A 24206-nucleotide genomic window follows, 5' to 3' on the forward strand; every position below is an offset into this window, starting at 1 on the left:
GATTATTTATTTATCCTTATTAGTTTCATGTTAATGTAATATTTCCTTTCAATTTCTTTTCTTTTTTTTTTTTTTTCCTTTTTTCTTGATGCAGGTCATGACTGTTCAATACGTTTATGGAACCTAGAAAGTAAGACGTGTATCCAAGAGTTCACAGCTCATCGGAAAAAGTTTGAAGAATCAATTCATGATGTAGCTTTCCACCCATCCAAATGCTATATAGCCAGTGCTGGGGCTGATGCACTGGCTAAAGTCTTTGTATGACACAGTGCATCATCTTCACCTTCTAGCTCTTTATAAATAATCAACTGCACAAAAGAGATACAGAAGACCAGGGCAAGAATCAACCTGTCCTGCCCTTTTGTTCTGCTGAAGGAGCACAGAGAACATTTGTTTTAAAGTATAGTTTTGCAATTCGTATACTGTTTTCTAAAACTAAGGTTTGTTCAGGTTGCTGCAAGCTCAGCTGAATCTGTGAGCCTGAAAACTGTTTCAAATTTTCCCCCAAATAGGAGCTTTTATTTCTGAGGTGGTTCTAATTCGCTAGGCAGGCCTGAGCGAACATAAGTTTAGCTTGTCCCTATTGAGTAAATAGGACATGCTATATGGGATAATTAAAAACTTGATGACTGGGAATGAGTAAAGGAAGAACAAATTTAGACCTACTTCTCCCCTGAGAAATCTTGTTAAACACATTAAGTAGTTAAAACAGTAATCTTGACCATATCTGCTGTACTAACCCCTGTGTGCATAATGACCAGGCAGTGTTCAAACGAGTTTTTAATTTAGCTCTCCTTTCGTCTGTGCACATAAAGCACCTGGCAAAGCATTGTACCTATTAAGGGGGGGAAAAAAAGAAATGCAATAATACGTTAAATATATTATTATTCAGAAATACTAAACAAATATTTAGTTTGTAAGCAGATTTCTATATTGTATTACATTTTTGAAAATAGATTTGGTACCATTGTAAAGTTTAGCTGTCAGAAACAGTCACCATTATGAATAGTTGATAGAGTCTGCTTTTACTAAAGGATTTAACTTATTCAGGTTTGAGATTCTGTTTATTTTTAAGAACAAGCAGGGCATATCTTTATAATAATTTCTGTTAATTTAAAAAATTCACTTTATTCATGTGATATTTATAGTACCAGAGTGGTTATCTCATATCGATGAAATCTTCTTACCTTTCAGTGGTTTGAAAAGACGGAAGTTATCTGTGAGTACTCCTTTGTCAAAACCCAAAACCCACATACCATGCTTCAGATGACCTCTTGCTCTTTCTTTGTGTCTCATATTCAAATTATCTGATATCTACCAAAAACAGTTTATAATTATTATGTTTTAACAGCCCAAAGGGTTTGATTAACGTCAGGCAGCTGCTTTTGCAGTACTAAATAAAGCCAACTATTTTGTACCCCAGAAGTCCTCCATTAATATATCCAAGAAGGGGAGCTCCCTGGAAATCTGGATGGAAGAGTTCAGTGTATAACCTTGGCTAAAGAGTTGTCTTTCTCTATCCCTGCCCCTACCCCCTCCTCCATTCTTTAATTGGAATACACAGCATGTTTTAATAGGCAGTGTATCAATATTGTTTCTGGGGAAAACTGTCATAAAGGACCAGGCTTCCCTGAGCTCACCTAGCCTGTGACCCACATGTGGCCAGCTCTTGGGATTCCCATGACCCCACTCTTTGGACCTAATGTATAGACCTCATCCCTACAACTGTCTCACCTGTCTTTACACTCTCTTGTTTGCCTCAAATGTCAGAGACCAATGTAGAAATTAGAAATAAATTACTAATGCCCAGCATTTCAGCAAAATATATGTATAATAGTTCTCAGATTTAAAAAATCCATATCCATAAATGTTTTAACCTTTTAATGTAATTCCTACATTCCTCTCCCCACCTATTCCATTGTCATAACAATGACACTTCTGATTATATGTATATCTACTCCTTGAAAACGTATTCTGATGGTGATATGGGTAGTAATTGATAATTTTTCTTTAAAATTTCTGTTTTCTGCCTCTAGAGTTTTGCAGTCTATAGGCAAATTTCTTTAAAGATGTGTGCTAGATTTGCCTGATTGATACACATATATGCTTTAATATTTTGACACAGCTACCTTGTCATTTCATCTGTGCTTTGGGTAACAGTGGGCTCAAGGGACTCCTTTGTATAATCAAATGAACTGACCTGGACTTGAGCTACCAGGTGAATGTTTGTATTATTCCCACGCAGATATAGAATTCCGCATTTTGTTTGGTGCATTCCTCTTTTGGTTCTTCGATGAGTGAAAAATTCCAGTCAGGTGCCCTTACTTGGCATATTTATGACAGATTAAGCTACAGCTCTACCAGTTACTGCTTTAATTACCTCCCAGGATCTTCAGTGCCTGCTTTATTTAAGTCACTGAAATTCCCCAAACCAAGACATTCTCTTCCCCTGCATTTTATACCTCATGGTTGAAATTTTTCTGTTAGTAGAAAATGACCATGAGATATGTAGACTGTAGTGCAAATGATGGAACTGTTGAAAGTTCTTTAGCAAGCCAGTGCCATGCCGTTGGAGACCATACACAGAAACAGAGATTCTCCTCCACTAGCACTATATGATCTCAGCCTAGAAATGAGCCAAAGCTGTCTTCCAACCAGATAGAAGCATAGACATATGTCTAATTTCCCCCCCAGCCTATTGAAAATTCAATGAAAATCCACAAAATGAACAAATTCACGATTTAAACAGTCGTTGAAATGCTTGCATAGTGCTTGATTTGTAAATATTTTGGGTGAAATATATGGGGATAGTATGAAAATCAGCAGGAGAAGTGGGTCCCTGCCTTATTTTCATATGCTGTGGATACATCTCTGGGAGCTTGCAGCACCCTTCTCAAAACCCAACTGTCATATGAAGCTCATTTGCTACTCGAACCCTAGACAGATATTTAACATAAGTGATATAATGACCTTCAGTATTTTTCTATTGAACAAGTTTAGCAATTTTTGCCATTAAACAGATAATTAGTTATGCAAAGTATTTAGCTTTTATAATCATTTTAGTTATGACTAAAAGGGGGGAAATTATGCTGCATCACTGATAATGAACTTTGTGAAAAATTTTTTGTTTATCTTTCATTCCTTCAGTATTCTTGCTATAAATTTCTTTTGGAGATAATGATAAAGATTTATTTGAAAATGTCTAAAATGTATGTATATTTTATAAATATATATTATATATATTGTAGGAATATATATAATATATGTAGACTATATATATATATACATATACATATATATGTATATATATATAAACCATAGGTGCATTTTACTGTTTTGTATTTTTGTTTTTAGAGGTAGTGTGTACACCGCAGGTAATGATGAGTATGATGAGTGTTGTGCTGTTTGCTTTTGCAGTATAATATATAGTTCTAAATGTTTAAATTACTGTATATATTATATTCATTATAGGCTAGCATGCTTGTTTTAAAGACTGTCATTCTAGTTTATTAAAATCTGAATGTAAGAAAACCTGGCTATTCAAATGTGAATTGAAAAATATTCCATTCTCAGTACTGAACTATTTCCATTGAACATTCAGGATTTTTAACAAAACAGAATCATCAAGAAGGCAATAGCTAGAGAATGAGAGGTGCCTTTAAAATAAAATACAAATGCAGCCTTACAGTGAGGATGAGGATTGAGTTGGGGGGTGGGAGGGCTATGGGGGGGAGAGAGAGAGAGAGAGAGAGAAAAAGAGAGAGAGAGAGAGAGTGTGTGTGTGTGTGTGTGTGTGTGTGTGTGTGCGCGCGCGCCAATCTGTGACGGTCCTGATTTGTGACCATCAATGTCTTCAGTGTATCTGCTCAACTTCTAGGATTTCAGGGGACATTTCATGCGTTGTCTTTGTGCTCTTCTGAGCACCACCTGTACTTTCCAAGGATTTTGAATGTGAATTCCTAGAAATTTCAGTAGAGAGGAAAATAACTATGTTTTCACTGTAGTCAAGTTCAGGTAAAAGGAGAAATTATTCGTTCACCAAAATGATGGGATCTCTTAAATGTTGGCTAAGTAAATTAATTTTTTAAAAATGTAATTTTTAAAGGCCCTCTTTTTTAGGACTTCATATATTTCCCTCCCACATAAGAGCATGTCATGAAATTCTTATGTGATGAAGACTCAACTAGGAAAAATTATTTTTAGATTAAACACCTGAACTAGTTAAAATACCACCTAAGAATAGTGTTTAAATGACATCTTTCATATCTACCTCTTTGTCATTGCTGCCATTTTAACTAAAGCAAATCTTTATGACATCTGAAAATGATGATTGGATGCAATTAAAAAATCTATGTTGGTGCTTTTCTCAGGCTTTGTCATTTAAGTTATATTGAACTAAGATGTCACAAATCAGATTGAAAGATTTAAGAGTTTTGGTTTTCTTTTGAAAGAACTGCTTAAAATTTATCGTCAAGGTTGATAGTGAGTGGATATAGTTAATCTCTGGTTAGTATATGTCTGTAATATTTTCAACCAAGAGCCAAACTGTTACTGAATTTACATGGAAAAAGAGCTCTAAGTACAGTTTTCTTCAGCTTACTTTATTCTTTGAAAGCTGTTTCAAGGCTATTAAGTACATAATCATTAATTTTATTTACTCAGAAGTTGCCTTTGTTACTATGTTATTTGTCTAGTTATTTATATAATTGTAGTACTTTATGTGTTGACACTGGGATTCAGGTTGTACAAAAGTAGTAGCTGATAGAAATTATATGTATATTTTTGTGAAATGTATCAATTCCAGAAGTTCCTTTTAGGGGAAGGTCCAGAAAACATGTCCATCTTTAAAAACAAAGGACAGGCCATTGGTAAATGATTTGAATCGTTTTTACTTTCAACACTGAAAGTTTTTTAATTGGCCATATCCATCATCCAGCTGGACCTCCATGTCAGTGTCAGGGACGACCAGATTGACAAAGTATTTAACAGATTGCATCAGTTTTGTTTTTGAATTTGTTCCATTTTTGTTTTTGTTCTTAATCTTAAAAAACAAAACAAAACAAAAAAGCAAATTTAGGCCAAACAGAGATCCCTAGATTCCACTTCTTTATTCTAGCAGTATTCCTAAAGTGGTACTTAGGGGTCAGAATTTCCTGGATCTTTGCTAGTCAACCTTTACATTTGGTTTAACTGGGACAACATGCTTGTCATCCCTCTGATGCAAACTAGAAAGTTCATTTTAATTTAGATTAACTTTAATGTCTGCCTGGATTTTTAGCAGGCTGTGAACCAGTGAGTGCCTTGTTAATGTAGAATGATTTTTCCGGTTGTTAGCTCCTTTCTGATAATGTCTCAGAGAATGGTATTTTAGTTGTACAGATCTGCTAAATTCGGTATTATCAGCAGTCAGAAAGCCTTCAGTCTACCACATACCTCCCTCCCTGCTTTCTTCTCATTGTTTGGCTGAAGTTTGCCTCTTGTGAGAAACAAATACAACCCCCCTCTCCACACACTTTTTTCAATCCAAATTAAGAGATCTCCCCTACACCCATTCCATCTAATATCTGTTTTTAGGAGGAACCACTTCTTTGTAATCCTGAAATCTACTGGTTACTTTTATGTCTTCTCAACTTCAGTTTACTAGTGCTGACTTCAGGGCATCATCAGTCCAGTTTCCTAAGTGACTCCTTTTCTCCACACCCCCGATTCCCCACCCCCCAGCTGGTGAGCCCTGAACCAGATTGTTTGATCTTCAGGTATTTTTAAATTCAGTTATATCAATTAATGTAAATTAATCCAAATGCTAATTTTTGTGGTGCAAGAAGTTTCTTTTGTAAATTCAGGGTATGGATAAGCTAATTATCTTTTCTTGGTGGCTCTAAGTGTATTATTTGTTTTTAAATAAAGTGTACAAATATAGATAATGTGCTATAGGTGTCTCATGAATTGAAATATTTTGGAATCTAGTGGATTTGCAGTTAAAATAATACATCTTGATTTTGTCTTTTTGGTGGGGGGGAGGGGTAGGAGAGGCATGCAGAGAAATAAAAGGAGTATTAGACAAAGTAGATGTGAGTCCAAAGTAATGAACCAGTCTTAATTATTGATTGTGAGTACGGTAGAGAAATTTATCATTATGGAGTTTGAACCTTTGGAAAGCCAGTAAAATTAAAATACCCGATAAGATTGGGTCAGTAATACTTTCAGGGATATATGTGTATTTTTTCAAGTGTTCAATTACATATTTTTAAAAAATTATACACTTATAAATTTAATGTGTTTTTATTTTTTGTTTGGCTACTTAACAAACATAAACCTTCCCCCTTGCTTTTTCAAATCAACATTATTTTTCAAAGGCTTTCTCTGCCCACAACTCACAATCTCTTTGTTCCAATCTGAAGCCATAATGTTATGTGGACTCTAAGAGTGTCCTTGAAACTATCTGCTGTGCTTTGATGTTTTGTATGCTTCTGTAGTAATGAGTGTTATATCCTTTGTCATGGACACATTTTTCAGTAGTGTCAGAAATATCCCTTTTGTCCCCTTTAATAAGAACTGAGACATTTGATGGACCCTCTGGGGTACCCCAGGGTGGTATTCTGACCTGCATTGGATTTCCCAAGACCTTCCCAGAGTTGTTCTGGCACCTAGGGTAGTCCCCAGGAACTTAGGAATCTGGCATCACTATTTAACCCAATCACTGTAACTATGACGCGTCCTTCCAGTTGTTACTTCTTAGTTACACCTGTTGCTTACAATGATCAGGACACTCCAGTTTTATGGGGAAGCATTGACCTGCAGGTCTGAAAACAAATCCATATTTGCTGGAACACAGATTTTAATTTAGTATAGTTTGTGTACTTTCAAAACCAAACAATTCAAAACCCACCCTACAGAAAATACTCTTTGTTTCACTTAGATCCTACAACCCTAAGCCCTTTCTTAATCCTGTTTGTGTAATTAGACTAAAGGTAATGCTGGCCTCAGTCAGACTTGGAGGATCTATTTGAGTGAACAAAATCTGCAATATCCTGCTAACGGGAAGGGCCTGTTTTGTAGAAAATTCTCTTGTCCTTGATGATTTAGCCATTCACCTTACATTGAAGGCTGGTCCAGATGCTAACTCCACATTGACTTTCCCTGTGTGCCTCTTTAAAGAGATAATTAATCCAGTAATGTAAAGGAGGACCCACAGTAAAACATCTGTTAAATAGCACTTGGAATACTAGAATTAGTATTCTTAATTCATGTGCCAAAGTTTTCCGTGCTCTCATAAGATCCAGTATGTACACCAGCTTCCCAATCTCCAACCTCAAACCAAAGATATTTTTGAATTACCTCATATAATAGCATCATCAAATTAAGGGTAATGGTAAGGGAAACCCATCATTCACAAATGAAACTTCCCAAACTAAAAAACTTTCTTTAATTAAAAAAAACTGCATAGAAAGCAAAAAAGTTTTTTTAAAGATTTGTTTGTTTATTTTAGAGAGAGAGTGAGAGAGGGGCAGACTCCCTGCCGAGCGTGGAGGACTTGGGGCTTGCTCTCCTGACCCTGACCTGGGCCAAAATCAAGTCAGACACTTAACCGACTGAGTCAGGCACCCCAGAAAGTAAAATTTTATGTTAAGTATGAGTTGTAAAAACAAGCAGCTTGTGACTTAGATGTGCCGAAATGTATAAGTATACTGACATTTAGCTACTTCCTGATGGAAGTGGGACCAAGGCAGTAATTTTTCTCCAATAAACAAGATTAACTTACATTAGAGCAAAAGAAATCTCATCAGAAAGTTTACTTTGGGTGCTGGCTAACTTGGGTGAAAGTGTGGGGAAAGAAGCACCATCCCAGGAAGGAAAAGCCACCAGCTCTGCAATCTGACCCACCACCCATTGTCCTTCTTTCTCTTTAAATGGCCGGGAACGATGACCACTGAGATCTTTTGACCTACAAAAGTAAATGGTTCCAATTCTGGTTTGTCATTGGTCCCTGTTACCTAAATTAAAGATTTTTACATCAAAAGTACCCTAGAGCCCCTGGTAAAGTGTCAGACAACATAGTTTTTATGATATTTTAGGAAGCCATAATAACATAGGCCCAGTTGATGTTGTGTCATTTGCATATGTCAGAATGAAGACCAGACATGTAAGAAATGTTCTCATGTGGCCAATCTCACGTGATAATCTCACGAAAAGATTAGAGAATTATTTTTATAGGATGAGGTCTGTTTTGAATGATTTTGACTGTGCTTTTAAAAGCATTTAAAAATATATTTGTGTATTTTTCTACAGACTTTGAGCCCATGTATTTCAGAATATCCTGTTGGAATAATTTCATTCAGTATGTATTTTAGAAAAAAAATTCATTGGTCTCACATGTTTTGACAGTCATTTATGAATAACACTCCTGATACAGTACTCAACTCCTATGTAGACAAGTGGTAAATGTCTCCGTATTTTGACTGCCTGGAAAAGCACTATGGTTGTACATAGTTTGCAGATCAACATGGAAGACTTGTGTATTTCATACATGTTAAAATTAACATGTATACCATGTTAATAATGTTAATTAGCAATGTCCCGTCAGAGCTATCAGCGTTAAGGTTAGATTCTGCTAATTGCCATTCGTGAGTTTTGAAAGTATGCACATCCAGCTAAAATGCCACTTAATTTATTTAAATGGAAACTGTGTTTTTCAGTGAAACAGTACCTGTTCAGTTTCCTTGTAGATCTCAGGGTCAGAAGAAAGGCTTTCTCCCAGCTCTAAAACATTCAGGCTTTGTTTTACTCATTTTGGTCAGCCTTTTAAACAAGCAAGACAATAAGCTCCTATTTTTCATATCGTACAATACTTGGGAATACACGTCTAATGATTCCAATTAAAAAAAAAAAAAAAACCTTGCAAGCAGATTGTTTCTTCTCCTTAGGAACATCATTGCTTTCTGGAGGCAGAAATGATTTTACTTTTGAAATTGAAAGTTAGTGATCCATGCAGTTTTCTGTCCTTGATGTATGCAAGTTACATACAGCTTGCTTCTGCAGATCAACACAAATTTTATTTTGTGTGATTTTTAAAAATTATTTTGGAAGTGCAAAGACTAGCAAGGAAGATGTGATACGTTTATTTTATATATTTCAAAATTTTGTAGATTTTTTTGTGGTATGGGGAGCAGGTAGTGATGAGTTTTATTATGAATTTATACCCATTATACACCATCCTCAACTCAGACTTTACATATTAAGTATTACTTACTGTCACCTAACAAACTAAAAACAGTTAATGATTATTTGTTTGCTTCAATGTCTATAAGCTCCTCATTTTTTTTTTTTTATATTCCCCTTAGCACCTCTCCTGGTGCCTTATCATATAAAAAATACTCAATAACTATTTGTTGGGTGAGTAATCAGCACATTTTCAAAATTCTAAATCTATCCGGATTTTCAAAGACAAAAAAAAATAATAGTAATCTCTGCCAGTCCCTATCCAATCTCAAATGTACTTAGATCTGTGAAGCTGATCCCAAGATTGAGGTGTGCACTCTAATTAGGGAGGAATTGGGACCTCACCTGGAAGGTGGCAATAGAATGCCAAAGGCATCACCCTCCCGCTGCTGTGCACTTCCAGTCCTGCCAGCATTGGAATTGAGCCTGTGGGTGACAACGAGACGTATCTGAACCCTTTAAAGTTGCCCCTTCTTTCCCTAACCTCCGCAGCACCACCCCACTGGCCTCTACTCCCCTGTGGGGCCGCTGATGCAGTCTGGAACCTCAACCTGCCAGGACTGTCTTGGGCCCAGGCCAGGTCCACCACTCTTTCCTCGTGACCCTCAGACGGTCCTGCTATTCCTAACTGGCTGGGGTGTTTTTTTTCCAAAGAAGTAGGAAGTTCCTCCCCACAGAAGATTGTCAAGAAAGACATTCCTCTGGGGAGCGTACCTTGAATTTGAAGAATCTAGGACAAATCCCTCAGGATGTTTTCAGGGCTGCTTTTTGTGTAGAACATTTGATGGTAATTATCTAAATGTTTATTAACTCTCCCCAGAAGAGCTCTGTGTTGTCTCAGTTTGCTGCTACCACTCTCCCAGGGCCCAGGTGGCTAGCGGCCTTGAGCTGCAGAGCTCAATGGCTTCAGGAGTAAAATAGTCAACAAGTTAGAGACAGACTATTTATATATAACAATCAAATGACTTACATCATTAATAGAATCATCAACAGAGTAGTGAATTGTGTATGAAATATTCAATTAAATCTCAATGTTAAACCTATGTATTATGTAGGAACTATTATCTCTTTTTTAATTATTAAAATATTCTTTTAAGATCAGTACCAGCACAAAGAAAGGAACAGGGTTTTGGCCTGGACACAGGACATTTATTGTCAGTGAAACTTTAATTAGGCTAACTCTTATGAGTTGGTTTTTCATCTGTGAGAAGGAGATTATAGACCTGCCTGATAGATTGATATGAGATAATAGACACAAAACACCTGATAAAATGTTGGGCAGTAATAAACATCCAACAAGTAATTATTCACTCCTTGAATTCACACTTTTTGTCACGTAATTCTGTCACACTCCTGATAACTTCAAGAATATCAGATATTTAGGAGAAATAAGGTTAACATGAACATCAAGAGTAGCCCTAAAAGTTATCCATAAAATGTTACTTTCCTCAATATTTGAGTGCCTGCCATGTGCCAGGCTATTCTAGGCACTGGCGTGCAGCATCAAACAGACAAAATCCTTTATCAGAGGTGGCTTACATTCCAGCTGGGGAAAACAACAAATAATATAGGTAAAAAATACAGAATATGAGTGATAAGTGTTAAGGATAAACAAAGGGAAAGGAGATGATTTTTCTTAGACGTAAAAAGTGATACAATTGAAATTAATACAATTAATTAAAAGAGCAACACAAGGGGGACCTGGCTGTCTCAGTTGGAAGACTGTGCTACTCTTGACCTTGGGGTTGTAAGTTTGAGCCTTATGTTGGCTGTAGAGATTACCTAAATAAATAAAAACTTAAAAAGAGCAACAGAAAGGAGCAATAAATAAGTAATGAAGACACACGGAGGCAGTATTCATCATATCCCACCATACCGTTTCACTCCCACCCCCCTTGTAGTAATAGTGTGATATATGTACCTCTGTTCTTGTTCATACCAGTGTGTGTACACAAATACTGCATGGACTTTTGTCTTGTTCTACGTGTTCTCTGCAACTTGCTTTTAAAATTTAATTATATTTTGAGCAACTTATAAGTCTATACATATATAGTTTTCTTTTACATTCCTTAATATACACACACAATCTTATATAAATGAAATGAGATTTTTTTGGTGGATCTTCTTGCTTTAAATAAATGAGATAATACATGTCCTCTGCATCTTTCCTCATCCAACCATATGTGATTGAAATTCCTCCAAGTCTGTCTTATAGCTGTTATTTCATTCTTTTTAATGATGAATACTCTAATGATGATGGCTTAAACTTCTTCATAATCAGTGGGCATTTACTTTGCTACCAGATTTTCACTATTATGGTAATTGTGCCTGTGCACTATTCATGACCAGGATAGTTTCACTTCTATGGAATAGAGTCCCTGCAGTAGGATTGCTGGGTTGAGAGATATGGAGATTTAAATTTTTTAAATAAGTATTGACATTGTTTTCCAAAAAGGCTGGAACAATTTATATTTTCATCAGTAAATGTACAGTATAAAAATACCCTTACTCTTTATATCCACTAGCAATAGCTGTTGTAGCATTAAAAAAAAAAAAAAAAAACACGACATGGTGTGTACAGTGATTTCTCCATATTATTTTCCTGATTGCATTTTCCTGATTACTGTAAATCTGCATAACTTTTCATATGTTCTTTGGTTATTTGGATTTCACTCATAATTAAATTACCTTTTGTATTCATTTTCTGTTGCTGTGTATCAAATTACCACAAATTTAGCAGCTTAAAACAATACCCGTTTTATTATTTCATAGTTATGTGGTTTAGAACTTCAAGTGGGCTTGACTGGGCTCTCTGTTGAGTGTCCGATAAGGCTGAAACGAAGGTGTGTGCCAGGCTTGGCTCTTGACTAAAAGATCTGGGGGAAGAATTCACTTCCAGGCTCATTCATGTTGTTGGCAGAATTTCAAACCTTACAATTGTAGGATGGTTGTAATATGGAGGTCTCTGTTTCCTTGCTGACTGTTAGCTAGAGGTTCTTGTCTCAGCTTTTAGAGGTTCCTTTCCAGTCCTTGTATGTAACGCTCCCCCACCCCGCCCCCTGCCGGCCATCTTCAAGGTTAGCAAGGACTCATCAGATCCTTCTCGTACTTGACTCTGTGTTTTCTCTTCTGCTATCAGCCAGAGAAAACTCTCTGCTTTTAAAGGGCTCATGTGCCTAGAGTAGGCCCACCCAGATAATTTCTGTATGTTAAGGTCTGTCGGTTAGTAACCTTAAATTACTTCCGCAAACTCCCTTTGCTTGGTAAAAGTAGCATTATCATGGGAGTAACACCAGGGGCAAAGATCATGGGGCCATCTTAGAATTCTGTCTACCACAAATATTCATATTTTTATTTATATCTTTACACTTATGTCCATGTTTCTATTGTGTTTGCCTTTTTATCTTTTAATTTAACTAGTTCATAGGTTTTTTGTATATTACACATTATTAAGCCTTTCTACCCTTGGTTGCAAAGTTTTTCCAACTCTTAGTTGTCCATTGACCACTAATATTATTAAATACTTTTTCCATAGAAAATTTAGCCTTTTGGATTTCACTCTTAAGGTGAATTGCATATTTGTATCTTTTTATTCACATTTTAAATTTTTATTCGTTTTTTTAAATTTTTCATTCACTTCATTTTTTGTTAACATTTTGCCCATCTGTGCACTGTCTTTTTAAAAAAAAATTGTAAGTGCTCTTTCTACATTATATGTAAACACTTCATATTATTTGCAAATTTTTTCCAAACTAATTTGTCTGTTTACCATATTTATACCTTTTCCCATTCAAAACTTTATATTAGTATATACTCAAGTATATTTTTTATAAAACATGGACATTTGTAAATATGTAAAAATTTCAAAGTATTCTGTTCACCGCTGGGTGGCATGTGTAGTCTCCTAGAATGGCTTATCCATTTTATTCTTGGGTTTTGTTGTTAGTGGGTTTTTTTTTTATATTTGTCTTTACTCCATTTGGAATTTGTTTTTGTACAGAATGCAAGCTATGGATCCAACTTTACTTTCTTCCGAGCGGGTTGCCAATTGTTCCAGCACTTCTTACCAAATTGTCTTTTTCCAATGAAACAAAATACCAACTTTGTCATATATTAATTTTTCAGATAGAATGAGATTTCTCACTATACTATGCTGTTTCGCTTAGAGTATCATGCACTTAATTACAGTGACTCTATGTTTGCACACAGTGGCTTTATAAAATGGTCAGGCAGAGCTTTGTCCCACCCCACACTCCTGGCTACTGTTCTTTTTACTGCCTATCGTGGCTATTATCAGACATTTGAAGTTTGTGATCATTTTATCCAATTAAGGGTTGAAACTGCATTAAATTTAAAGATTAATTTTGGGAAATTTGACATATGATATTGTCTTCTAAGAACTAACAAAATTGTATCATTTTCTGTTTGCTCAGATCCTGTCTATATCATTAGTAAGCTTGAGATTTGAGACTTTTCTTCACTTAAGTCCTGTGTCTTTTTTTTTTTTTTTTTTTTAACTACATGTAATCTCGTTTCTTAGTCTTTGGTCATTATTGAGAATGGATTTTTTTCCATTTCCATTTCTAAAGGCTTATTATAAATAAAAAGCTTATTTGTGTGTGTGTGTGCTCTTACCTTGTATACAACACATTTATTATATATAGTTACTAAATTTTCTCATTAATTCCAGAAGTTTTCACTACAGTCTCTTGGGATTTTTAGGAATATAATGATGACAGTCACAAATATAATGACACTAACGCTCACAAAATCACAAAAATAACTTGTTTTTTTTCCCCAGTGTTTGAAAGATTCTTTTCTTCTCAGAATCTTTATTGTCTAGAAACCCCATTATAGTGTTAAGTGATAATGGTGATAGGCATCTCTGAGTGCTATTGATTTTAATTGAAATAGTTTGCATATTTAGCTATTTTGAATATTTGTGTTGCTATTTGGTAAATAATCTAATTTAAATAAATTCTTTCCTGTTTGACCAAGAGATTTTACTAGAAATAGCTGCTGAATTTTGTCAGATGCCTTTTCAGCTTCTTTTGATGTGGTTGTGTGTTACTGTCCTTTTATCTGGTGACTAACTAGATTGTTTGTGGAGCTGCTGACATTAAGCCACTCTTGTCTCCTTGGAATAAAACCTACTTGGTCATAATGTGCTATTCTTTCTTTTATAAATCAGTTTTCCAGTTGCTGATATTTTGTTTAGAACTGCAGCATGCATATTCCTAAGTGAGATTGGTCTATAGGTTTCTTCAGTGGACTTTTTATTAGGTGTAAAAAATTATGCAGGTTGACAAAACGTGGGACTAATCAGAAGGCTCACCCACTGCCAGTGAGAATGCAAATTTATTCAAGATGTTGGAGAACCGTTTGGATGAATCTACTAAAGTGAACATATGAAATCTAGTAATTCTGTTTCCGGGCAAATACCCAATAAAATGCATACAAATGTACACCAAAAGATATGTTCTAGAATGTTTATAGCAACATTATTAGTAATAGCTTCAAACCAGAAACTACCTAAAAGTCTATCTACTATGGAATGGATAAATACATTTTGGTATTCATACAATGGAATATTATACAACAATGAGAATGAACGGTTTATAAGTACATGCAACATATGGATGAATCTCAGAAACATTATGTTGAGCCTGAAAAGGCAGCTATAAAAGAATACTGTATGCTTTCCATTATATAAAGTCAAAAATGGGCAAAACTAATCTATGTTAACTGTTAGAAGTCAGGAGAGTGGTTATCTTCAGTGAGAGGTAGGGGAGGAGATAGTGGCTGAAAGGGAGTCTGAGGGGGACTTCTGCAGTGCTGGTAATATTTTGTTTCTTTATCTGGGTGCTTGTTTATGTTGGATTGTTTAGTTCATGAAAATTCATCTAATTTACACTTACATGTACACTTTTCTGTATGTATATTATACTTGAATAAAACATTTTTAGAAAGCAATACTTGTTTCATAGAATGAATTGGGGAGCTTTTCATCTTTTCCTATACTTTATATTTGTTTAAATAAGAGATCGTTGAAATTATATATTAAAGATTAGAGGAAACTTGGCTGAGAAATCCTTTGTTCCCGAGGCCTTCTTTTTTAGAGGTAGGATTGTTAATTTCTTTTCTAATATCTTTGGTTCAAAATATTCACTTCTTGGATTAATTCTGATAATTTATATTTTGTAGGAAACATTTTCTTTCTTCTGGGTTTTCACATTTATTTTCTATAGGTCTGTGTTTTTATGTTTCTTATAATTTGTTCTGTGTGTGGTATTACAGTTTTTATCTGTATTATTCAAGGATTATCTGTGTGTGTTTCTTCATTTTCAAGGAGTTCAGGAAAAGAAGTACTCATTTTTCACATTTAATTCCTCATGGCAAGTTGAAGGATGAGGAGGAGAAAATTAAGGTGGATCAAGAATTTGCTCAGAATCCCGTCTGAAGATTTCTGCATCAGTAACTGAGGAGGTTTGTTACTCGGCTTCTCCGTTTCCCTTCCCTTACCTGGAAAAACAGGACACCAATTCTCTTTTCCCCTCTTCTCAAGTCTTGTTGTTTTACCCAGACTTCTCTTTTTTGTGTGTCACTTGGAGGAGTAGTTTGGTTCCCGACACTATACTCAGTGGACAGTTTCCACCAATTTAAACAATCTTTCTAGGTACAAGCATGTAAAACAAATGTCAAAGAATCATTAGGAATGGGTCATGGATATTAGCCACCTTGCCTCTCTTATTCCCAGTGTGTTTGGTCATTATGACTGGACTAACTTGTCTTCAATGTGCAGACGAACAAAGTGCAGCCCTGCCAATTTACCTTTTGTTTCTGTATCAGCAAGGAATGGAATTAGCTTTTAAGTTTGAGAAAGCTGAACAAATAATGACCTAAAAAATGGAAGTTCAGTGTAAGGGAGTTGTTGGCATTGGTCCAACTGTTCAAAATGTCAAGAAGGACCCAGGCTCTTTTTATTCCTCTTCTGCCCTTCTTAGAGGAATGGATTTTCATCTATTTTTTGGTTTCAAGTTGGCTGCCACAATACCAGTCATGTTATCCAAGTTCAAGGCAAAGAAGAAGGTGGAAAATGGGAAGGGTAGTACTAATTAGGACTTTTCTTCTTTTGGCAGCAAAGGAAATCTGCCCAGTGGCCCTCCAGCAGATTTCTCCACGTACCTAACTGGCCACAACATTGCCTCCCTACATTTAATGGATGTTGCGAAAGTGAGTATCTCACTTTTCAGCTTCTATAGTAGGAGGAGATGGCAGTGAGAAGTCAGTTTCAAATGGCTTTTGGGTTAAACAACAAATGTTCTCTTTTACAAATGCCCCATTAGACAGAAATCTCTTTAATCACTCATTTCTATTTTGCATTTTCCCTCATTTCTTCTCTCTCGCCCTGATTATAAAAGGTAATATATGTGATTTGTAGACACTGAGTCCTGATATCCCAACTCTTGCGAACAGTGTCTCAAATCACCTTCAAATGAGACATTCACTTTTTCTGTATGATATCCCAATCATTCTAGTCTTGTTTGTTCATTCCCTGTTTTGAATTCACTCACTCTCTGAAGAGTGATCAAACAAACCCTCCTAAGTAGGCTTCCTTTCACACAAATCTGAGAACCCTGTTGTCTTAGATATAGCCTTGGGTTTGTCCCTAGGGTTAAGTTTTCTATCAGTTGATGCATGACTCTTCTTGCATTCTTTTTACTCCAAGAGGATTATCTTTTATACCTTAGAAGAAGTTGGTTTATTTTCCTAAAGATGCTAAATAAAGAACTTAAGAAATGTCATAAAAAAATAAACATCCTTAGGCATAGATTCTTTGGCCCAACCAGTACCAAAAGAAACCCCTAAATTTCAACCTTCCTATACAAAAAGTGTAGGCCTCCTTTGCTCTTTAAAATGAAAAGACCAGGGGCGCCTGGGTAGCGCAGTCGTTAAAGCGTCTGCCTTCGGCTCAGGGCGTGATCCCGGCGTTCCGGGATTGAGTCCCACATCGGGCTCCTCTGCTAGGAGCCTGCTTCTTCCTCTCTCACTCGCCTGCTGTGTTCCCTCTCTCGCTGGCTGTCTCTCTGTCACATAAATAAATAAAATCTTTAAAAAATAAAAAAATAAAAATAAAATGAAAAGACCAAATTATGCTTATGGCCAAGTGAAGTAACAGACCAGATTTAACTTCCCCCTTTAAACAATGGGGGGGAGTGTGGAAACACAGTAGTTTTCAGATATTGGACAAGAGCCAGCACAAGGCAATAATTTCTGAGAGAGAGGAAAACAAACTGTGGCCCTTGCTTACTGCCTAGAGAGTGTCCATGACATGAGGGGCAACCCAGTAGAGCCTAGAGGTCTCTGTGAATTGAAGAGACAGAGTTGGGAGTTTGGTGAGTCCAAGATAGCTAGAGTTTGCAGGACAGAATGCTACAGGAAAGCTCTGGAGATCTGAACGGGGTCTTCCCCAAGTCTTCAGCTAAGTATTGATAAGTATAAGCATATGAGGAACCTATCAGAGGCTGAGGAAAGAGTTACCTAATAGATGGGCAGAACAATCCTCTGATGTTACACAGGGTTGGGAATAGTTCATGTTTCCACCAGGCACAGTGGAATATACTGTAAAGTTTTGAGACATTAGGTAGAGGACTCAGAAGGGTATTATTGCCTCATCACTGTGTAAAAATTCAGGTTGCTTTGGCTCTGTCTTAAAGTTTAAAAGTAAGACATGAAAAGCTCAAACACACACACACACACACACACACACACACACACACACGTACAAGAATATATAGTTCCCAAAAAGGTAAAATTCATACTGTTTGGAGTCCAATTACCTGGTATGCAAAGAAGCAGGAGAAAACATCCCCAAATAATGAGAAAATATAATAAATTGAAAATAACCCAGAATTAACATAATCCATAGAATTAGTGTTGCAAGATTCTTACACGCTTTGTGAAACAGTATAATATAAATTATAGATGTATACCATTGAATCTAAAGCAACCACTTAAATTATAGCTTATATATATAATATATATATATATAATATATATATAAAGATTTATTTACTGTAGAGAGGGGGAGGGGCAGAGGGAGATGGAGAGAGTGTCTTAAGCAGACTCCACGCTGAGTGCAGAGCCTGACACAGGGCTTGATCTCATCACCCTGAGATCATGACCTGAGCCGAAACCAAGAGTTGGACACTTAATTGTGCCACTCAGTTCCCCCAAAAAAACTATAGCTAATAAGCCAAAAAAGGAGACAGAATAATAATAAAATATTCAATTAATCCAAAAGAAGACAGGAAAAGGAAAAGGGGAACAAAGAACAAGTATGACAAATAGAAAACAAATGCCAAGGTGCTAGATTACTAAATAATTATGTAATCACATTAAATGTAAATGGTGTAATACCATAATTAAAAGGAAAGATTGACAAATTATATACAAATATGAGACCTTGCGTACATAAAATGCTGCATATAAGAAATCCACTTTAAACATAAAGACTCAAATAGGTTAAAAGTAAAAGGATCGAAAAAGATGCCATACCAAAGGAAAGCCTCAGTGACTATGTTAACATCAGACAAAATAGATTTCAGAGAACAGGGTTAAAAAGGTTTATTTCATAATGATTAAGAGGTTAATTTGTCAAGAGAACATAACAATCCTAAAGGTGTATGCACCTAATAACAGAGCTTCAAAATAAGTGGAGCAAAAGATGATAGAATGAAGGGAGAAATAGACAAATCTACAATTATAGTTGGAGATTTCAATACTCCTCTCAATAACTGAGAGAAGTAGACAGAAAGGCAATCAGGATATGGAAGACTTGGCTAACACTACCAACCTAATTAACATTTATAGAACATTCTACCCAACAACAGCAGAAAACAGTTTTTCTTTTTCATGTGCCAAGAACATTTACCAAGGTAGACCATATTCTGAGCCATAAAACAAGTCTCAATAAATTGAAAAGAGTCCAAATCATACAAAGTATGTTCACTGACCACAGTAAAATTAAGTTAGAAGCCAATTAAAAAAAGGTGTCTGGAAATTCCCCAAATATTTGGAAACTAAATAACAACTTCTTAATAACCAAGGGGTCAAAGGAAAATTAAAAAGTATTTTGCCTGGTGAGGATGTGGAACAAGAAGTCTCATTCACTGATGGTGGGAATGCAAATGGTACCGCTACTTTGAGAGACAGTTTGGCAGTTTCTTACAAAACTAGATCTGCTCTTAGCATTCAATCCAGCATAATGCTCCTTGGTATTTACCCAACTAAGTTGAAAGGTTATAATCACAGAAAAACATGCATATAGCAGTTTTATTCATAATTGCCAAAACTTAAAAACAACTGAGATGTCCTTTGGTAGGCGAAGGGATAAATAAATGGTGGTATATCCAGAAAATGGAATATTATTCAGCACCAAAAAGAAATGAATTTGTCAAGCCATGAGAAGACATGGTAGAAATGTAAATGCATGTTACCAAGTGGAAGATATGATTTCGATTATATGACATTCTGGAAACTCTGGAGATAGTAAAAAGATCAGTGGTTTTCAGGGACTTGGGAGAGGAGGGATGAACGGGCAGACCTCAGAGAATTTTTAGGGCACTGAAACTATTTGTATAATACTATAATGGTGGATACCTGTCATTATACATTTGTGCAGACCCATAGGATGTATAACACCAAGAGTGAAATCTAATGTAAACTGTGAGCTTTGGGTAATAATGATGTGTCAATGTAGGCTTACCTATTATATGTACCATCTGGCTAGGAGATCTTGATAGTGGGGGAGGCTGTGTGTATGTGTGTGGGGGCTGGGCTGGACAGGGAGTATATAAGGAATTTCTGTACTTTCTGGTCAATTTTATTGTGAGCCTAAAACTGGTCTAAAAAGTAAAGTCTATTAAAAATATTGGGAAAAAATATTTTGAGCTGGATGAAAACGAAAACACAACATACCAAAATTTGTGGGATGTGACTAAAGAGTACTAAGAGGGAAATTTATAGCACTAAACTATAATGAGAAAAGAAGAAAGCTTTCAATTCAATGACTTCAGCTTTCACATTACAAAACTAGATAAGAGAAAAATCCAAAGTCAGCTGAACAAAGGGAATGAAAAAGATAAAAGCAGAGATCAGTAAAATGTAAAACAGGAAAACAAAAGGGAATGTCAATGAAAACATAAGCTGTATATTTTAGAAGATGAATAAAATGAAGGCTATTCTGGTAGGTTCTGCAGACAAGCTCCTGTCCACATAGGTGGAGGAGGGGACTTGCAATGCCTTCTCACACCCAGGTAAAACGACAAAAGAAGTCTCTGGGTAATGAGAAATACCCACTACCATCCTCTTTGCAGGTGGTGATCTGCTTCCAAAATTAAGTAAGATCTGTGTTCTTCAGTGAGGGAAAAATATAGGATTTCTTTTTTCATCCCGGATACTTGTTCTTACCTATGCTTTGAGAAGTTTCTATATATACTTGCAAGCTTGAAAACAGTATTTCTTTAAATAATTCTATATTTCTGACTTCACATTTTAGACATCCTTCTTTCATCCTCATTCTTATTCAGAATTTATAAATTTGAGCTTTCTTCACAGCTTCACTTTATTTCGTTCCATGGCTTTTTAGCTTATTGGCTTTCTGTTTCCTTCTATAGGTAGCAAACCTTAAATAATAATTGTTGTCTTTCCCAAAATATTGGTGCATTATTTTTTTTTTGCCTTTGCTTAAATTATGTTGTATTTATTTAAGTGATTTTTTTTTTTTTTCCCTGAGACAGACTTGGGTTTAAACTTGACATTTATCTGCTGTGTGACTCTGGGACAAGGGAATCTCTGAGTCTTTACTTTCCCCTCTAAAAAAAATGGTGCTTCCCATCTATTATCCCAATTAAGTCCCTCAAAGATAGTGCCAGGCATATAGAAACCCCTCAGGAAGGCCAGCTTCTCAGCTCTCTTTCTCCTCATCTCCACCCCAGCAAACCTAGGGCAGCTGCTAACAGTGCCTAGCCTGCTGCGGGAAACTTCACCGTGGAGAATTCTGGACCTGGGAACCAAAAGCAACACATTACAAAGACCTCTTGGTTTAAAAACATTCATAACTTGAATCTTTACAGGTGATTTATTTATTTATTTATTTATTTATTTATTTATTTATTTATTTATTTATTTTTAAAGATTTTATTTATTTATTTGACAGAGATAGAGACAGCCAGTGAGAGAGGGAACACAAGCAGGGGGAGTGGGAGAGGAAGAATCAGGCTCATAGCGGAGGAGCCTGACGTGGGGCTCGATCCCATAACGCCGGGATCACGCCCTGAGCCGAAGGCAGACGCCCAACCGCTGTGCCACCCAGGCGCCCCTCCAGGTGATTTATTTAGAAACCTCCTTAGAAAAGGAGTCAAACTAAAAACTAATTTTCTCCATTCCTAATTTTTCCCAGAAAATGAAGAATTTATAGGCAATGCCATATTTAGGAGGAAAAGCTAAGAAAGCTCCCTTTTAATTCCCCAGGTGTGCTTTTCAAGATGCAGCTTTGCTCTACAAACTGTAGAGATGAGTAGATCCCAACTGGGAGAGCTGACCCTGCCCCATCCCTATGTCGTGGTCCATGTCACTGATTTTAGCCTCTCTCTCTTTAAGGGCCTGTGGCCCCAGAGTCTCTCTTCATATATTTCTTTAAGGCAGTCATTACTACTGGTGCAAAACCTATGCACCCTCTTAGCCCAGGCTTTCAGGGTGCCAACCCAGTGTGGTGAAGGCAGTGTGATTGCAAGCATTCATAGATCTGAAGAGAGAATTCTTTGTTCTGCCCTTTACTCTTGAGTAAGAAAGAGTTCCTCAAACGGGCAGATCATTTGTAGCTGGGACAGGTGGCTGGGGTAGGCCTTGACATTGTTGTGGTTGTGTAGGATCAGGGGTGACCAGAAACCTCCTGGGAGTGGTGTTGTGGTCGGAAGGGCTTTGGAGGGCCTCTGGAAAACACAGCAGCTGTTAAGGGGCTAGTAGTCCCCACGTAATAGGAATTACTGCCGTGGCTGGGTGGGCTTGCCACCCGGTAATAGGTTTGACAGGTATGGACACAACAGACCCTATTGGATTAGGACAGCCGACACATAGTCAGGCCCTTGTGTCCCACAGGACATCAAAATGAAAGGAGCTAGATGACAGGCAACATGGGTGGCAGGACACCAATTCCAGAGGGCAGTGGATTCTCTTCATAAGCTGCAGTTAAACCCCAAGGAGGGGCCAGGTGGAAAGTAAATCCTATGGCATGACATGGTGAATATAAACCTGTTAGCACACTTGGTGCCACATTGGGACTTTGTCACTGATGTCTGTGATTGGCTTTACTCTTGTCGCCAGGATTTCCCTAGGCCTCCTCAGCCTGTGGAAAGGAAGGCAATCATATGAACAGTAACTAATTACTCAGTGCTATTGGCTTAGCCTCACTGGCATACTGCAGGACCAAGCGTGTTTGGGGTCTTGAGGTATGCCTCAGAACTGCTCAGTGAACACGCCTGTGGTCCAGCCAGGACCCTCTTGGCCGCTGCCCGTGTGGGCATCCCTCCCTTCCCCCTGAGGCTGCCATGGCTCCACCAGCATTTTGTGTCCAGGATCAGAACAACTCCCAGATGAAAAGGTTGATTTTTCACTTCGGGAGAATGCCACCTCTTTGCAGAGGGAAACAGGCCTGTGGGTGTTCCAGGCCTTGCATTTAGGTCAGAGGAGCTGGAAAGGTCCCCCATGGTTTCCACACGATGGTTGTCTCCTGGTTCAATGAGCGTATTCTCTTAGGAGAAAACCAAATTGCACTGCCACTTTGCCCTTTAGAAATTTCTGTCTGCTCATTTATTTTGCTTGGTGTGTATCTTAGACAGTCATTACCACAGTGGTTTGTAGCCTTCGACTTGTCCCCGTTCCCTCTTTGGCTTTAAAATGCCACATAACCCCCCTTTTGAGGTTGGAAAGAAACTCCCTTTCACTGGGATTTCAAGGAGCACTTGTAGAGTGTTAGGATAATTGCAAAAATTGATATCGTAATATCAGGATACAGGTTTACGGATGCCTTGGGGATGTCAGACTAACAATTAAATTGATTTTGGGTCTTGTTTTGGTGTTTGCACAGTTTCCATGGCTTCCAGACCTTTCCCCATTTCTGTGCCCTGGACAGTCATGTAAAGGCTCTTTGTTGAGAACCCAGATTCAAATTTGCCATTAACCTGAATACGCCCTGCTCACCTCAACCAAGTGTGAAGCTAGAGGAGTCACAGAAGGAAGCTATTCAGCTGGAATTGTACTTTTCATAAGAAAGTCTCAGCTGCCAAGCTGAGTATAGCATTTGCTTACTTGGGCAGCTTAGTGCCTGTGGGCCCAGTTTGTGTAAAAGTGACGGCAGGGATAAAGCTAAGCTCAGTATTTTTCAATTTTAGGACAAGAAAAAGAAAGAAAGAAAGAAAGAAAGAAAGAAAGAAAGAAAGAAAGAAAGAAAGAAAGAAAGAAAGAAAGAAAGAAAGAAAGAAAGAAAGAAAGAAAGGAAGGAAGGAAGGAAGGAAGGAAGGAAGGAAGGAAGGAAGGAAGGAAGGAAAAGAAAGAGAGAGAGAGAGAGGGAGGGAGGGAGGGAGGGAGGAAGGAAGGAAGGAAGGAAGGAAGGAAGGAAGGAAGGAAAGAAGGAAGGGAAGGGAAGGAAGGAAGGAAAAAAAGAAAAAGAAAGGAAAGAAAAGAAAGAATGGGGGAGGGAGGGAGGAAAGGAAGGAAAGGAAGAGGCAGGCAGGCAGGCATGCATTGAAATTGTGGTCTTTCAAGCTTATTTGTTTTTTATGTGGATGGTTATTTAAATAGTCCATTTCCCCTCAGTCAGGCCTTTGTACTAAAAACAGAAGTGGATCCCAGCAGCAGCGCTGGAAGACTTTTATTCAGCCTGAAGTTGGTTCTCCCCACGCAGGAACTTGTGTGCATGCAGTCAG

At 37.1% G+C, this 24206-nt stretch overlaps 1 protein-coding gene across 2 annotated transcripts in view; it reads left to right on the plus strand.

Annotated features, from left to right (window-relative positions):
* STRN (striatin) overlaps positions 1 to 15192 on the plus strand; it is a 102088-nt gene extending 86896 nt beyond the window's left edge. For both annotated transcript variants that reach the window (XM_045809081.2, XM_045809082.2), the window contains one exon: positions 95 to 15192. In XM_045809081.2, coding sequence (XP_045665037.1) covers positions 95 to 264 — 170 coding nt within the window. In that variant the 3' untranslated portion in view covers positions 265 to 15192. The remainder of the gene's footprint in view (positions 1 to 94) is intronic.
* Positions 15193 to 24206: the final 9014 nt, after the last annotated feature.

The sequence above is a fragment of the Ursus americanus genome, chromosome 7, assembly GCF_024610735.1.
Source record: "Ursus americanus isolate L20-20 chromosome 7, mUrsAme1.1.p, whole genome shotgun sequence".
NCBI lineage: Eukaryota > Metazoa > Chordata > Mammalia > Carnivora > Ursidae > Ursus > Ursus americanus.